We start from the raw sequence: 17,141 nt of genomic DNA on the forward strand, positions 1-17,141 counted from the left end.
TCCCCATCACACACAACCGGTTTCTTAGCAGCCAGGTATGGAAGATCACGTGAGTGTGCCCTGGACTACATGAGAACTTGGTTGTTGGTGAATAGTTGGCCCTGTGTGTAACGGTATCTCTGCTGCCTGCTGATAATCCGAGTTTATCTGGGCTCATCAGCTATTCCTCCAGCTGCACTCACTCATGAAAAGCAAGGACTTCCAGTAGTCAGAGTTTAAAAAGAAGGCATTTGTTGTCAAGAATGGCTTTTTAAAATCTGAATTTTTGTAAAAAAAAAAAAAAATTAACCAATAGACAAATGTTCATATAAACAATTAGAGCATAAATACAATTTTAAAAACCTCCAATGTGTAAACACGCATCAATAATGTACCATAAATAATGTTGAAAAACAGGTGAGCAGATCGCAGTGAGCACTTTTCTCTTCTTTCAGGATTTCTGTTTATCTATTCGTTTATTTAATATGCATGATTTTAGACACAATTTGTCATCAGCCCTGGAGTACTTGGATTTTACACTCTGATCTTTATCTAAAAATACAGCTACAAGCGAGAGCTGCAGTGATTAGTCATCAGTGATTAGTCGCCCATCCTGACCACCACGGTCCTGCATAAACCTTTTCATGAAACCAATCATGCCCGTTCACTTGCATTGTGAAAGGCAGCTTGGCTCACTTGATCCTGAGCTCAGCTCTGTAAATGTAGCTTAATCTGCTACAGGCCAAAGTCGTTCACCATCATATGGAGCTGTTTATTCACTCACACACCATGCACAGGCTGAGCCGCAGGTCACTTATCCACGTTATACTGATAAACTGAATAAAACAGTAACAATAATGTCTTGTCTTCTTCCGCTTTATCCAGGGCCGGGTCACGGAGGCAGCAGTCTGAGCATGGAAGCTCAAACTTCCCTTTCCCCAGACACCTCGGCCAGCTCCTCGGGAAGAACACCGAGGCGTTCCCAGGCCAGCCGAGAGACATAGTCCCTCCAGCGTGTCCTGGGTCTTCCCCGGGGCCTCCTCCCAGGGGGACATGTCTGGAACACCTCCCCAGGGAGGTGTCCAGGAGGCATCCGAAAAAGATGCCCGAGCCACCTCAGCTGATTCCTCTCGATGTGGAGGAGCAGCGGCTCTACTCCGAGTTCCTCCCGAGTGACTGTGCTTCTCACCCTATCTCTAAGGGAGTGCCCAGCCACCCTGCGAAGGAAACTCATTTCGGCCGCTTGTATCCGTGATCTTGTTCTTTCGGTCATTACCCAAAGCTCATGACCATAGGTGAGAGTTGGAACGTAGATTGTGCTGTAAATTGAGAGCTTCGCCTTTTGGCTCAGCTCCTTCTTCACCACGACAGACCGGTAAAGCGACCGCATCACTGCGGAGGCTGCACCGATCCCCCTGTCAATCTCACGCTCCATCTTTCCCTCACTCGTGAACAAGATCCCGAGATACTTAAACTTGAGGCAGGACTTCTCCGCCAACCTGGAGAGGACAAGCCACCCTTTTCCGGTCAAGAACAATGGCCTCGGACTTGGAGATGCTGATTCTCATCCCAGCCACTTCACACACTACTGCAAACCGCCCCAGTGCATGCTGAAGGTCCTGGTTTGAAGAAGCCAACAGGACTACATCATCCGCAAAAAGCAGAGATGAAATCCTGTGGTTCCCAAACAGGATTCCTTCCGGCCCCTGGCTGCGCCTAGAAATTCTGTCCATAAAAATTATGAACAGAACCGGTGACAAAGGGCAGCCCTGCCGGAGTCCAACATGCACTGGGAACAGGTCTGACTTACTGCCAGCAATGCGAACCAGACTCCTGCTCCGTTCATACAGGGACCGGACAGCCCTTAGCAAAGAGCCCCGAACCCCATACTCCCGAAGCACCCCCCCACAGAATACCACGAGGGACACGGTCGAATGCCTTCTCCAGATCCACAAAGCACATGTGGACTGGTTGGGCAAACTCCCATGAACCCTCGAGCACCCTATGAAGGGTATAGAGCTGGTCCAGTGTTCCGCGACCAGGACGAAAACCACGTTGTTCCTCCTGGATCCGAGGTTCGACTATTGGTCGAATTCTCCTCTCCAGTACCCTGGAGTAAACCTTCCCTGGGAGGCTGAGAAGTGTGATTCCCCTATAATTGGAGCACACACTCCGGTCCCCCTTCTTAAAAAGAGGGACCACCACCCCAGTCTGCCACTCCAGAGGCACTGTCCCCGACCGCCACGCGATGTTGCAGAGGCGTGTCAACCAAGACAGCCCCACAACATCCAGAGACTTGAGATACTCAGGGTGGATCTCATCCACCCCCGGTGCCTTGCCACTGAGGAACTTGCAAACCACCTCAGTGACTTCGGCTTGGGTAATGGACGAGTCCGCCTCTGAGTCATCAGCCTCAGTCTCCTCAATGGAAGACATGACAGTGGGATTGAGGAGATCCTCAAAGTATTCCTTCCACCGCCTGACAATGTCCCCAGTCAAGGTCAACAGCTCCCCACCCGCACTGTAAACAGTGTTGGCAGAGTACTGCTTCCCCCTCCTGAGGCGCCAGATGGTTTGCCAGAATTTCTTCAAGACCGACCGATAGTCCTTCTCCATGGCCTCCCCGAACTCCTCCCAGTTCCGAGTTTTTTGCCTCCGCAACTGCCCGAGCTGCGGCACGCCTGGCCTGCCGATACCCGTCAGCTGTCTCAGGAGTCCCGGAGGTCAACATGGCCCGATAGGACTCCTTCAGCTTGACGGCATCCCTTACTTCTGGTGTCCACCACTGGGTTCGGGGATTGTCGCCACGACAGGCACCAGAGACCTTGCAGTCACAGCTCCGAACAGCTGCGTCCACAATGGAGGTAGAGAACATGGTCCACTCAGACTCTATGTCCCCCGCCTCCCTCGGAAACTGGGAAAAGCTCTCCCGGAGGTGGGAGTTAAAGACACCCCCGACAGAGTGCTCGGCCAGACGTTCCCAGCAGACCCTCACCATACGTTTGGGCCTGCCAGCGGCTTCCTCCTCCGCCAGCGGATCCAACTCACCACCATGTGGTGATCAGTTGACAGCTCAGCCCCTTTTCACCCGAGTGTCCAAGACCATAGGGCCGGAGATCAGATGAAACGACAACAAAGTCTATCATCAACCTCTGACCTAAGGTGTCCTGGTGCCACGTGCACTTATGGGCACCCCTATGCTCGAACATGGTATTCATTCTAGACAAACCGTGACTAGCGCACAAGTCCAATAACAAAACACCACTCAGGTTCAGATCGGGGAGGCCGTTCCTCCCGCCCACGCCCCTCCAGGTGTCACTGTCGTCGCCCACATGAGCATTGAAGTCCCCCAGTAGCACAATGGAGTCCCCAGTCTGAGCACCTCTCAGTACCTCTCCCAGGTACTCCAAGAAGGCCGGATACTCTATATACTGCTATTCGGCCCGTAGGCACAAACAACAGCAAGAGCCCTCTCCTCCCCAATCCGAAGGCGCAGAGAGGCAACCCTCTTGTTCATTGGGGTAAACTCCAACATATGACGGCTGAGCTGGGGAGCTATAAGCAAGCCCACACCAGCCCGCCGCCGCTCACCATGGGCGACTCCAGAGAAGTGGAGAGTCCAGCCCCTCTCGAGGAGCTGGGTTCCAGAGCCCAAGCTGTGCGTGGAGGTGAGCCCGACCATCTCTAGCCGGTACCTCTCAACCTCCCACACAAACTCCGGCTCTTTCGCCCCCAGCGAAGTGACATTCCATGTCCCAACAGCTAGCCGCTGTGTCCAGGGATCAGGTCGTCGAGGCCCCTGCCTTCGACTGCCGCTCAATCCACACTGCACCAGCCCCCTACAATAATGTTATCGTTTTAATTATACAGATGTTAAAAACAAGATTCTAGGTTAGCTGTAACAAGAAGGCCTTGTGTTTTCATGATTTCAAACTGCTACTCCTACGCTATCACCGGATGTCTGAACACACATGCAGGAGACAGCTGCCCTCTACCACGTACCCAAGTATAATCCGTGGTGTATTATGCATAATATATGTTAACTGTACACTAATGCTGCCTTGCTGTCGGAATCTAAATGATATGAGTCGAATTTATAACATGGCTTAATAACTACAGCATGATATTTGGAGTAGATTTAGAATATAGTCCATATGGAATAAGGATTATTTTTCTCACAAGTTCTTGAGACAACCTACACAATTGCACACGATGTCTAGTATGGTGAAGATAAAGAAGATTAATGATCACCCATCACTATTTCTGAAAATAAGAACTAAATAAATAAACAAAACTATGCGTTTAATAATTTTCTTCCTTGGCTCTGACCCACTGGCCTATTTGAATCTCAGGTGTGAATATTTTAAACATTATCACCTTAGGCTGCTGACCACGCTTATAAAATGTGTGTGTGTGTGTGTGCGTGCGTGCTCCCAGTCCTCTCTCAGCTGGAGAGAAGCCGGACATGCCTTGCTCTCTGTACATGCGTGAGCTGCAAGGTTTCATATCCCGGGTCGTGAATGACTACTTCTGCTACCTGCAGTCAGTGGACTTCCTGTATGACAGAACGGAGGCCATCGCTCAACGCGCCATCACGCTTTTCGTCCGTCACGCCTGCCTTCTGCGGCCTCTCGGTGAGGGGGGCAAGATGAGACTGGCTGCAGACTTTGCCCAGGTAAGGAAGCTGAAAAGGTTTTGATTTAGCAGAAGTGTGCAGGAGAGTTGAAATGTTCCTGACGTCAGACCATCCCTGTGTCCGAAATCACTCACTATATGGTGGACTGCAGTGAGTTCACCGTTTAGTGCTGTCCAAATGTGTAGTGAGGGTTATTACACCCTATATAGCACACTTAAAGTATCCCACAGTACACTGTGAAAAGTTGTGTACAACCAATGGTCACTAACCAACCAACATATACCATCATGCATTGCGGTTGCACGGGGGGGAGGAGGAGTGTGTTGGAGTGAATGGACGGAGGAAGAAACACATTATAAACGGACATTCAAGTACATTTTAAAAATAGTAATAGAATAGAAAATAAGCTAAAATAGAATGACACAAAATACAAGAATAAAAGTTACAGTGCGGAGCCAGGAATTAATCAAAAGCCTCAAATTTGATTTCATAAAACGCAGCGGCAAAGAAAGAAAGAGAAAGGATTCAGCCTTGATTTAAAAGAACTGAAAGATGCAGCAGACACAAAGTACTTTGTCTTGATTAATGTGGGAAATACGCTCAGTATAATATGGATTTATTATTTTGAAAACCCACCAGCCGACTGATCTGGCACGTTTTAATTTACGACAGTAATGACGTAAATAACGGCGCGGCGGAGTAGCGTCCGAAAGTGTTTTTTTCATTTTATAAATGAGCTCAGTATATAGTCCTCGATATAGAATTCTGTAGGGAGGGAGTAGTGAAATGAGTGAGTGAGTGATTTTGGACACTGACCTTGTCAGATTAATTCACCCTTCTCGGAATTTGCTGTTTTTGTTTGAAAGCACATGACTGCTACCTGTGAGCTCTCTGTCGAGCAAAACCTCTGAAAATGTGCTGTTATGGATCCCTTCAAAACCCATCTCAAACTTTTTCTTCATTGGCACGTCATACTTGAATGCTTTAGATGTAATACAGTTAGGTCCATAAATATTTGGACAGAGACATTTTTCTAATTTTGGTTCTGTACATTACCACAATGAATTTTGAACAAAACAATTCAGATGCGGCGGCACGGTGGTGTAGTGGTTAGCGCTGTCGCCTCACAGCAAGAAGGTCCTGGGTTCGAGCCCCGGGGCCGGCAAGGGCCTTTCTGTGTGGAGTTTGCATGTTCTCCCCGTGTCCGCGTGGGTTTCCTCCGGGTGCTCCAGTTTCCCCCACAGTCCAAAGACATGCAGGTTAAGTTAACTGGTGACTCTAAATTGAGCGTAGGTGTGAATGTGAGTGTGAATGGTTGTCTGTGTCTATGTGTCAGCCCTGTGATGACCTGGCGACTTGTCCAGGGTGTACCCCGCCTTTCGCCCGTAGTCAGCTGGGATAGGCTCCAGCTTGCCTGCGACCCTGTAGAACAGGATAAAGCGGCTAGAGATAATGAGATGAGAATTCAGATGCAGTTGAAGTTCAAACTTTCAGCTTTAATTCAGTGGGTTGAATAAAATGATTGCATAAAAATGTGAGGAACTAAAGCTTTTTTTAAACACAATCCCTTCATTTCAGGGGCTCAAAAGTAATTGGACAAATTAAATAATTGTAAATAAAATGTTCATTTCTAATACTTGGTTGAAAACCCTTTGTTGGCAATGACTGCCTGAAGTCTTGAATTCATGGGCATCACCAGACGCTGTGTTTCCTCCTTTTTAATGCTCTGCCAGGCCTTTACTTAAGCGGTTTTCAGTTGCTGTTTGTTTGTGGGCCTTTCTGTCTGAAGTTTAGTCTTTAACAAGTGAAATGCATGCTCAATTGGGTTGAGACTGACTTGGCCATTCAAGAATATTCCACTTCTTTGCTTTTATAAACTCCTGGGTTGCTTTGGCTTTGTTTTGGGTCATTGTCCATCTGTATTATGAAACGCCGACCAATCAGTTTGGCTGCATTTGGCTGGATTTGAGCACACAGTATGTGTCTGAATACCTCAGAATTCATCCGGCTGCTTCTGTCCTGTGTCACATCATCAATAAACACTAGTGACCCAGTGCCACTGGCAGCCATGCATGCCCAAGCCATCACACTGCCTCCGCCGTGTTTTACAGATGATGTGGTATGCTTTGGATCATGAACTGTACCACGCCTTCACCATACTTTTTTTCTTTCCATCATTCTGGTAGAGGTTGATCTTGGTTTCATCTGTCCAAAGAATGTTCTTCCAGAACTGTGCTGGCTTTTTTAGATTTTTTTTTTTAGCAAAGTCCAATCTAGCCTTTTTATTCTTGAGGCTTATGAGTGGCTTGCACCGTGCAGTGAACCCTCTGTATTTACTTTCATGCAGTCTTCTCTTTATGGTAGATTTGGATATTGATACGCCTACCTCCTGGAGAGTGTTGTTCACTTGGTTGGCTGTTGTGAAGGGGTTTCTCTTCACCATGGAAATTATTCTGCAATCATCCACCACTGTTGTCTTCTGTGGGCGTCCAGGTCTTTTTGCATTGATGAGTTCACCAGTGCTTTCTTTCTTTCTCAGGATGTACCAAACTGTAGATTTTGTCACTCCTAATATTGTAGCAATTTCTCGGATGGGTTTTTTCTGTTTTCGCAGCTTAAGGATGGCTTGTTTCACCTGCATGGAGAGCTCCTTTGACCGCATGTTTTCTTCACAGCAAAATCTTCCAGATGCAAGCACCACACCTCAAATCAACTCCAGGCCTTTTATCTGCTTAATTGAGAATGACATAATGAAGGAATTGCCCACACCTGCCCATGAAATAGTCTTTGAGTCAATTGTCCAATTACTTTTGGTCCCTTTAAAAACAGGGTGGCACATGTTAAGGAGCTGAAACTCCTAAACCCTTCATCCAATTTTAATGAGGATACCCTCAAATGAAAGCTGAAAGTCTGGACTTTATGTCCATTATATAACTATAACCTGAATGTTTCAGTAAACAGGTAAAAAAAAAAAAATTGTCAGTGTCCAAATATATATGGACCTAACTGTATCTTAAGCCTTATCTGTTCTTTCCTTCGTGGCCTCCTGCAAGACGGCCAAGGCCAGTTCCGGTTCATTACAAAGGAAAAACTCTACGAGAACGGAATGGATCGGTCGAAAGAATTTTAAAATAACTACTTTGGCAAAATATCTTCCATTTCACATTACAATTTAAGCTCTGTGGCCTCGGGTGTTACTGAATTGTTGTGGATTGTTTTTGGAATAACGCTAGCATTTGAAAATAGTGACTCACTGCTTGCAACAAAGGATTCTGGGAAATGTGAGCCGGTCCATTTATGTGCAGTTACGGAAAGTTATGCACTTGCATCAGGAACTTCTTAAATATAATGTAATTAGGATAACTTTTTCTGATGGTGATGCTGGATGTTTTGTCTTGGATTATCTTCAATCCAGTCCTGTGATTAGAGGAACGTTTCCTGCCCAGATGGTGCACATAACGTCCCAAATATTATGGACACAACATTCGTTTTTACATGATTGCCTCCATTAGCCATTTACTGTGTATGGTACGCGACCTGATGCTAGGTACAGAGTCCATGTTCTTTAATTGGTACTCATTATTTAAAAAATAATAATAATAAGGCAACATTTTTGCTATTTGTTTGCGATTATTCAGCTGTGTGTGTGTGTGTGTGTGTGTGTGTGTGTGTGTGTTTCAGATGGAACTGGCTGTGGCTCCACTTTGCAGACGAATATCCGACCTGGGAAAAGCATACCGCTTGCTACGCTCTTTTAGGTGAATGTGTGCGAACAAGTAGAATCTGAGTGTGTGTGTGTGAGTGAAATACAGTGATTGTTTTACCTGAGACACTGACTGCTCTTCACCACGCTGTCCTCACCCTGCTTCAGGAGTTAATGCTCACTCAGCAGGCAGGGGACAAAAGTGAGATTGATACACTGATGGTTTTAGGTGCTATTCTGTCTTTTATAGTATACTGCATTCATGAAAGGTAGACTGCCTTTCAGATTTTAAGTGTAGGTCATAAAAAGAATTTTCCCCGACGCTCAATTATTTTTGTTTAGTGGACCGAAAGCTACTGAATTCGATTCACAGACTTCCAATTTTATTAGCTTTTTTTAACTAGAACAATTAATGAATTTATCTACACGTGGCTCTAAATTCTCCACTATTTTTTTTCCTGCTTCACCATGACCCAATACAAGATACTACGTCATGCATCACGTGGTGGGCTTTCCCCTGTTCACGCAAGGCATTGTGGGATACAAATTTGAAACAGGAGAGAAAAATGGAGGAGGTGAGTGCGAATGAAACATGAAAGACCGACTACATTAACAGAACGTGAGAAGACGACATTGTTATATACAAAGGAAAGGAAATGAAGGACCAAACTAATAAATATCGGCGCTCAGCGAGCACCTCAGTGTGATCAGCTGTTCGTTTAGCGACCGAATGATGGAACTGTCAGTGCACGGTCAAAGGTAAACCTGCGTGCGCGCGCACAGACTTTGACTGCACAAAGTGAGCGATTTCATGCACATTTATTTGCGTTAATCCCCCTCAAATATTAAATGACTTCGCAGCCACAGAGTGGCCTGATATTTAGTGAAATATTACAGAAATAAACACATCACAATGACCACATTTCAGAGAGAACTAAACTTCACCGACTTTATGAAATTGAAAGGCCGTCTGGCTTTAATGCCGAAATGAAAACAACTTTTATTTATTTTAGTTACATTGTGAAGACCTTAAAGATGCATTTTAAGATAATGAGAGGGATTGTTACACAAAATTGCTAAATATAACCTCAGACTTTATTGATCCTCAGTAGACAATATTTACATAAAACAGAATTTCGGAATTAAAGATATTCTTCAGGGTTGATGACAATTAACATGCCTAACATAATACATATCCAGTACCTCTCATTTATATCTGCTGACTTTAATCTTTCTAGTCTATTTATGCTGCCTTTTTTTTTTTTTTAAGTAATTAATTTATAGAGTGAAATATCATGTGGCGCGACTGACCCACCATTATCTTTTCATATTTTGGAACATTTTAAATTGATTTGCATCACTGACTAAACCTGCAACACATTCACATTTATAATACTGTCATAATTTCATGGAAGTGTTCCCATGGTGTTAAAGGTCATAGGCAAAGGTTTTAAATGTATGCACATTTGAAGCTTTTATATATTACACACACTGTAATTTTCTTCTGGTCCCAAGAAGTATTGTGTATTGTTAAGTAATAATTAAAATAAGTGAGCGCAGATCACGGTGATTTTCATAATTACTCGGCACGTGACATCATTCAAAACAAACAAATCACTTGAGTCCGCTTCCGTTTATTTGCATTGCCGTTCGGCTTGAGTGCAGACGTGCGTTCGGGAATTTCCAAAGAAAAACCGTGCCTTATTGTTGTGCAGTGAACTGTAACGACGGGACCGGTTCAGGAAGAAGTTTTTACCTTTTTCTGAGAGAGAAGAAGGGGCGGAGAGAGTGAATTGTGCGCATGAAGCGAGAGGGTTGGCAGCTGGGTAAATACGCCACTCTGTACGCCGATCACTTTTTTGAAGAATCCCTATCTGCTGGAGAGTTTAGGTGTCCGTGTCAGACAGAGAAGGCTCAAACTTGACGCTGTTCTGACAAAATTCGAACACACAATCAAGCAGTCAAAGAAGAAACGGAGCAGCAACGCTCAAGCAAAAAGGAGAAGATTGGAGGTGAACATTTTTACTTTTGCTTGCAATTGACAAGTCAAGAATCCTGAGGGATCCTGTACAATCATTGTGGAAATGAGACAAAGGGATATTTCCTTGTTTAGAGTCGGCTATAAATAGTATAATGCCGCGGATGGCAGGCTAACGTGGCCTACCGGCGCACTGTCCAGTAATCGTTCCCTATATCCACTAGGGAGGGCGGTTTAATTATTCTTCAAAAGGGCTCTTATTTAGTATTGCGACAAAAGTAAGAATTTATCATAACTACCAGGATAAATCATTTGGGCGTGAGTCTTGTTGAGGTCCGTGGTCACCGCGACCAGAGTCGGCCGAGTCGCTGTCCGATTCGGAGGCTGCACGGTCAAACCAGTGAGCCGCATTCACCGATTGCTTCGCAACAGCCATAGGTTCATACATATATGGTTTCACCTCTCGATATTCAATTTGGAGAGTTCCTACTTCAAAATCGCGATCAGACATTTTACACAACCTCTCACGACCAAAGTCCATACACGTGTGCTCGGTTCGCAAGTAAACACAGAGCTGCTCCCAGCCTGTTTGCCTTTAATGACGTCACGACGACGGGCCCCTGGCGGTGAAAGTGCGCCTAAGTGAGATGTAAACAAACCTTCGGAACTTGCACAAACCAGTATATTTTAAGTTTTATTCAATTTTAGGGTGCAAAATAGACACCAGGAAGATTAAATTTGCTTTTTGGGTCGCTCTTCTAGAAAATAAAGTTGATATTCTACGTTCCACCTCTGACCCTTGCCTATGATGTTTAATTTTGCAAAATATCATCTGGTGAGACTGTCAGGAAAAGGCCATTTTGAGACTTTTTATATCGAAAGCCTTTCAATGACAAAGTGAGCTCATACAGCATTATTCCCAGGATTCTTCGAAACGTTTAAGGGTGTATTCAGACCAGGATAGTTCGATAGTTCACTTGCTTTGGTCCGAACCAAATGTTTTTTTTTTGTTTGTTTTTTTTCATTTTGGTGCGGTTCGCTTTCACACTGTACATTTTAGTAAGTGGACCAAAATCTGTCAACAAAGCCATGCGCCCTGAGGTCGTTCAGCTATTGGTCAGAGACGACACGCGCACAAAGCGTTAAGTTCAAAAGTAGCCATGGAGGCTTTCCGTGCTGTTATTCTTTTTAATGTCATCAAAGCTATATGTTTTTTCCAGTTTTTACTGTTTTCACAATTGTGCGATTATAATGCTGTTGTACAAGTAATTTATCAACGACGACTTCAAAGGGCAAGGCGGCTACGGAGAATAGCGCTGATGAGCGCACATCATGTTGTGACAGTTCTGGCTCTTCACGCAAGATGGAGGAGGTATGTGTCGGGATATTCGCCTTATCCATTGTAATAGATGAATTTCTTTTTTGCGTCGCTAGTACCGCCACTTTTTGAAAGAATGTCCCTGATTTTAATGTAGGTCTGACGGAGTTTCTTCACTTTTAGCCGACATTGTTCTGGGGAGCGCGTGAACCCCTTCTCCTTCATTTCCTCACTGAATACAGCAAACACGTTGGCATTTTTGTGTGTTCTCTCCAAAAGCTCAGATATGTGGACATCTGCCCATATATCCACAAGGGTGCGCGTTTCTTCCTCGGCCCACGTTTGCCCCCTACTCATTTTTTGTACTCTGTAGTCTAGCCTACCACTGGTCTGAATGACTGAACGACTGTTGTAAGGTTCCCTTGACAACCGAAACAGTGTTTGCACTTTGCGGTGGAGTGTCAAGACTCTGTTTCCCATAATGCTCGACAAACGACGGAAGCTCCCGAGGTACAAAAAAGCAAAACTGTCGCATTAGGTCTGGTCTGCTTTCACACCTCCAAAAGGTCCACACCAGGGTTCCTTTGGTCCGGACTGAGTCCGACCTTGCAGCTCGGTCTCGGTCCGCTTGTTTGGTCCGGACCAGAGTTCGGTGGTTTGTATTCAGACCAACCCAAAAGGTCCGGACCAAGGGAAATTTGGTTCGTTTGGTCCGGACCAAACAACGTAGGTGTGAATACGCCCTAAAAGATTTGTCAAATTTGGAAAACTTTCACCTTTTTTTTAAGTACCGCTCTGTACACACAGGACTCTTGATTAAAAAAAATAATAAAATTATCTATAAATCTGCCACATTATATTTCCAGTTTTGTGTGGTTTTGATTTTTGTTCACACAATATCTGAAGAATGACATTTTTGTACGATTTATATGGAATCATGAGAACACAGCAGATGAATTAATTAGATTTTTGAATCCAAATTGAAACGTTGCTGTCGAGTTGTACTTTTATTTTGTAAAGAACTATCGTGACGGGAAGTCCTGTTTTGCTTCAGTAGTTCGGTTTAGTTTTGTTCCTGTTCAATTTGAATAACGTGGCGTGAAGAAATGTTTCGCTGATTTGGAAATAATTTGAACGTTTAAAGTTCCTGTGTTCTGTAGTTTCCTCTTGGTGTTTGTGTGGTTTTGTGAACCAGAAAGAATAGAATTAACTGTGTATTGATCTTTAATAAAGCATGGCAGCTCATTTGGTTGACTACCCATCATGTGGTGTAACCAATAGTTGCAATAATTATATTCTAAAAAAATAGAATAACTAGGTCACCTGGGCCAACTCACGGTCAATAACAACTATATTAACATTCAAAATTAATATATCTGAGGTATGTGGCTGAAAACTTAATCACTGATGGTGTGCAAGTGGATACTAGTCCCTCTTTTCAGTTTTATAGGTTTAAAAAAAGTCTTTAAATTGTAATAAGGAGACAGAACAGTTATACAAGTGTAACAGAACTTAGTTTTTCTGTAGGTGGAGTGAAAATCACGCTCACACTAATGTTGATGAAAAGGTGTACATCTTTTTATATATAAAAATTTAACATCACATGACAAAGGTTTCACCAATGACCACAGGTTGTTTGTTTGTTTTTGTATTCCAGGCCTCTTCTTTTTCAGACCAGTGAGCACATAGCCAACAGTCAGGCTGTCGGTGATCTGATCCCCTACAGTACGATATTGCACTTCCTGTTTTCCCGAGCTCCAGCAGAACTTAAATCGCCTCACCAGGTACAGGAACTCTGAAATGACTGTGGTATTTTGTGTATATAAACATGCACAATACTTAAGAGATACGCAGAACCTTTATTTTTAAATAAATTTCTGAGTGGATAGTATCTCCATTCTTGACTCTTGTATGCTGTATAAATGGGAATAAAAATATATATTTTTGAGAATTAAAATCGACCGCAAAGTTGGCATTCGAGCTGCTCCGCTGAGCCAGCCAGCCCTGAGCGCGTGACGTCACAGCGTTAACGGGTTTTAAGGCCGAGGTCTTTTACAGCTATAGACCAAAGCCATATAAATAAAAATTTATGGTGAAAGTAAGAAATACCGTGACTGACTTGCTCAACTAAGGCCCGCTTTACACGGGAACGGTCTGAAACAAAAACACAAAAGTCCGTTTTCGTTCTCACTTTTTTTCTGCGTCTACACGACCGTTTTCAAGGAGGAAATCTGCGTCTATACAGTGATGCATAAATGTGTGGAATTCAACTGGATGTGCATGCCAGGCGGCTAGGTGGTGCTGTGAAAGACCTCCGCTATGTCTGCACGCATGCGCAATGTCTTCCGTCTTGTCTGATCTGCACATCTGCACCGCGAAAACTTTGACTACTCTGGCTATGGTAAGTAAAAAAGTAAGAGTATACTATACCCGCCTCTGTTCATTAACGGTATATGTGCAGATTCGGTATAGATGTTCGAAGGACTCCTGGACGTTTATTAAAGCTGCCAGAGCAGCTTGAAGGTCCGTTGGATCGATGTAATCAGACATGCTCTTACTTTCTTACTTCCCGGGCTGGCATGTACAGTATATGACATATGTATGACGTAAACGCGTACCCGACGTGAGCAGATCCGAGCAGAGTTTCGCATATTGGGTAGTTTAGACGGATATGCAACAGGGGCTGTTTTTAACTTATACACTCTGGAAGGTGTTTTTCAATTTTTTCCGTTTTTCAGCCTCGGAAACGCCGTCCCCGTGTAGACGAAAGGCACTTCCGATAAAATATTTAGTCGTTTTTACCCGACAGCGTCCTCGTGTAAACGGGCCCTAAGACTGATTTGACTTCGTTGATTGTGGGTTGACTCTCATTAAAACAGGATAGGTGTTATAACTTATGCAGCATACATGTACATGCATGCATTTTCACTGATAAAATGTAAAAGGCTAATTAAATAATCAGATAAACTGAGACGATCACATTCTGAAGCAAATTAAATAATCTTATACCAGTAACTTAAATACACAATACAAGTTACATGTATTAATCTAAATGCAGGTAAACAATGTGGCGTTTTGTATCCAAATGAGAGTCGGAGCTTACCCGTCTGTGTTCTTGCTTCTTGAAAACCGATCTTGTGGCCGATTTGTTTTTGAAACAATCAGACTTTCAGTTGTTCGTTCAGTTCTCCGTTCATTTGCTTTTTCCACGCAAGGGCGAGATGGCAGCGATATCTAGCGGAGAAATCAGACGACTGCTCCACTCATTCTCCATTTTCTCCATACGGAGTACTCCGCCATTACTGCTCGGCTGAGGCAATTACTAAAACCTGGGACGGGATATCACCGGTTTTAGCAACAACTGCAGGGAGGTCACTGCTTAAGCAATATGTCACATCCGGGGTTTTACCAACAACCCTCGGCTCACACTCTGGGATAACTAGTGCAACTGACCTTACTTTCCTTTTAAATAAATATTTAACTTTTCTTATAGTTTTATTTTCCTTTAATTGTTGGTACTGCACCCTCTTTCAATACGGGCTTATAGCCAACGCTCCTCACCAGATCAGAGGTCTCGGATGAGTCTTCAGTAAAATGTGCAGAGGAGAGACCACTTCATAGGCGTCCAATGTGCCCGTGAACTTCTCGCAAAACGCGTCCAAATCTTTGCAGTTTGAACATTCTTGGGCCATGAATGCAACGTAAATCCACCTTCTGTCGTGTTGCTGCACCCGCCAGCAACACATTTACGTGGCATGGCGATAAATTGGCTCAAAAGGGAGGATCGGAGTTGCAGTCAGCTCTGTGTTTTCAGTATAGCAGAAATGACAATGAGACAGATAGACTTCCTGCTGTGACGTCAAGGTCATTCGCTCAGATCGCTACCTATATGAATCACTTTAATCATAAAACTTATTCTATTAGATTTGTTAACGCTTAAAACTATCCCTGTGCCATTCTTGAGGTCTCAAGGCATTTATAAACAAAAAGTGAGGCCATGGTTCTGCGTATCTCCTTTAAACTCCATTTGTGCAGTGTAACAAAGCTCTAAAACCCATACCGTACCTTTTATCCACATGCTTGTGATGGTCTTTTTGCGAAATCCCTTTTCAAACGCAGAGAGCAGAGTGGTCTGTTGCGAGGTACTCTCAGTGGCTTGATGACCATCCTTCTGAGAAGGACCGCCTGATTCTAATCAGGTACTCGCAGTCCTCCTTACCCTCAGTTACCCATACAACCTACCTGGAAAAAACTAAATGAACTCTACTGGACATGATTAAGCATCTGAAATTAATAGTAAACTGTTGCCTTGTCGAAGAACAGTATACTTTTAGAAATCACTTTCTATAATGAGCAGAATGGTTCACTGGCTTCCTGTATTGGTTATTGGGTTACGCCGTTTCTTCATGCTTTAGTTGCAACAGTATAAAGGGGTCTTTTTCCAAATTTCCTAAATGTTGCTGCTGTCCCAAATTTAAGACGACAGCTAAATTTATATTCCCCACACAGATGGGAGACTTTGGCACTGTACCTACACAAACCCTCTGTTCTGCAAAAAAACTAAAGCTGAGACTGAACGGGGGGAGGGAGGAGGTTGAGCAGGAGAGAAAAGGGGAAGAAAGAGGGGTGGAGGAAGAGAGATGAGGTTGAGAGAAGGGGGATTAAGAAGCAGGAGAGAAAAGGGGGAGAAAGAGGGGTGGAGAGGGAAGAGGGAGAGAGATGAGGTTGAGAGAAGGGGGATTAAGAAGCGGGAGGGAGATGAGGTTGAGAGAAGGGGGATTAAGAAGTGGGAGAGAGATGAGGTTGAGAGAAGGGGGATTAAGAAGCGGGAGAGAAAAGGGGGAGAGAACCAAAAGGGTTTGAGAGGTTGGGGGGAGGAAACGTGTTGGGGGGAGAGAGAGGAGGTTGAGCAGGAGAGAAAAGGGGGGATTGAGAGGGGGGAGAGGAAAGGTGTTGAGAGGGAGAGAAAAGGGGGGGAGAGAGGAGGTTCTAATATAGCTCTCAAGTCCTTCAGAACAACTTACAGCTGCATAACCTGTGTGTTTAATGGACCTTAAGTCTTTTATACCATCCTTCAAGTTTGGAAGTTGTTTGAAATAAGAACGTGACCATCTCGTTTTCTTTCTCCTTGTTTTAAGGGGTGCTCTGGAGGCCTATGTGCAGAGTGTGAAAGCCAGACAGGGCAGGAATTTTGCACCAGTGTATCCCATCATGCTCCAGCTCCTACAGAAGGCCACCAGCGGGTCGGTAGAAAGATGAGTGATCAGGACTTAGCCGCAATAATGCTGTCGTCCTTCAGGCTCTACAAACTCGCTCGATCACAGATGTGGATATTTTGTTAAATGGTGACGAGTAAAGGTGTGCAGTTTTGTGAAATATATATCTTATGTTAAAAAAAAAATACTGCTAAAGATGTAATGTTGGCTCATGATTAAGGTTTTTTATTTTCTTTGGGTTTAATGTACATTTAGAACGCGCTCGTGTAGCAGGACACTGTCAATTAAAAAAAGGTTTTTGGTGACAAATC

The 17,141-nt window shown here is 44.2% G+C and overlaps 1 protein-coding gene across 2 annotated transcripts in view; it reads left to right on the forward strand.

Moving 5' to 3' along the window:
- cog5 (component of oligomeric golgi complex 5) overlaps window positions 1-17,141 on the forward strand; it is a 76,765-nt gene extending 59,624 nt beyond the window's left edge. For both annotated transcript variants that reach the window (XM_060903863.1, XM_060903864.1), the window contains 5 exons: window positions 4,417-4,654; window positions 8,297-8,373; window positions 13,272-13,398; window positions 15,734-15,813; window positions 16,753-17,141. In XM_060903863.1, coding sequence (XP_060759846.1) covers window positions 4,417-4,654; window positions 8,297-8,373; window positions 13,272-13,398; window positions 15,734-15,813; window positions 16,753-16,873 — 643 coding nt within the window. In that variant the 3' untranslated portion in view covers window positions 16,874-17,141. The remainder of the gene's footprint in view (window positions 1-4,416; window positions 4,655-8,296; window positions 8,374-13,271; window positions 13,399-15,733; window positions 15,814-16,752) is intronic.

Source organism: Neoarius graeffei, chromosome 21 (assembly GCF_027579695.1).
Source record: "Neoarius graeffei isolate fNeoGra1 chromosome 21, fNeoGra1.pri, whole genome shotgun sequence".
NCBI classification, from domain to species: Eukaryota; Metazoa; Chordata; class Actinopteri; order Siluriformes; family Ariidae; genus Neoarius; species Neoarius graeffei.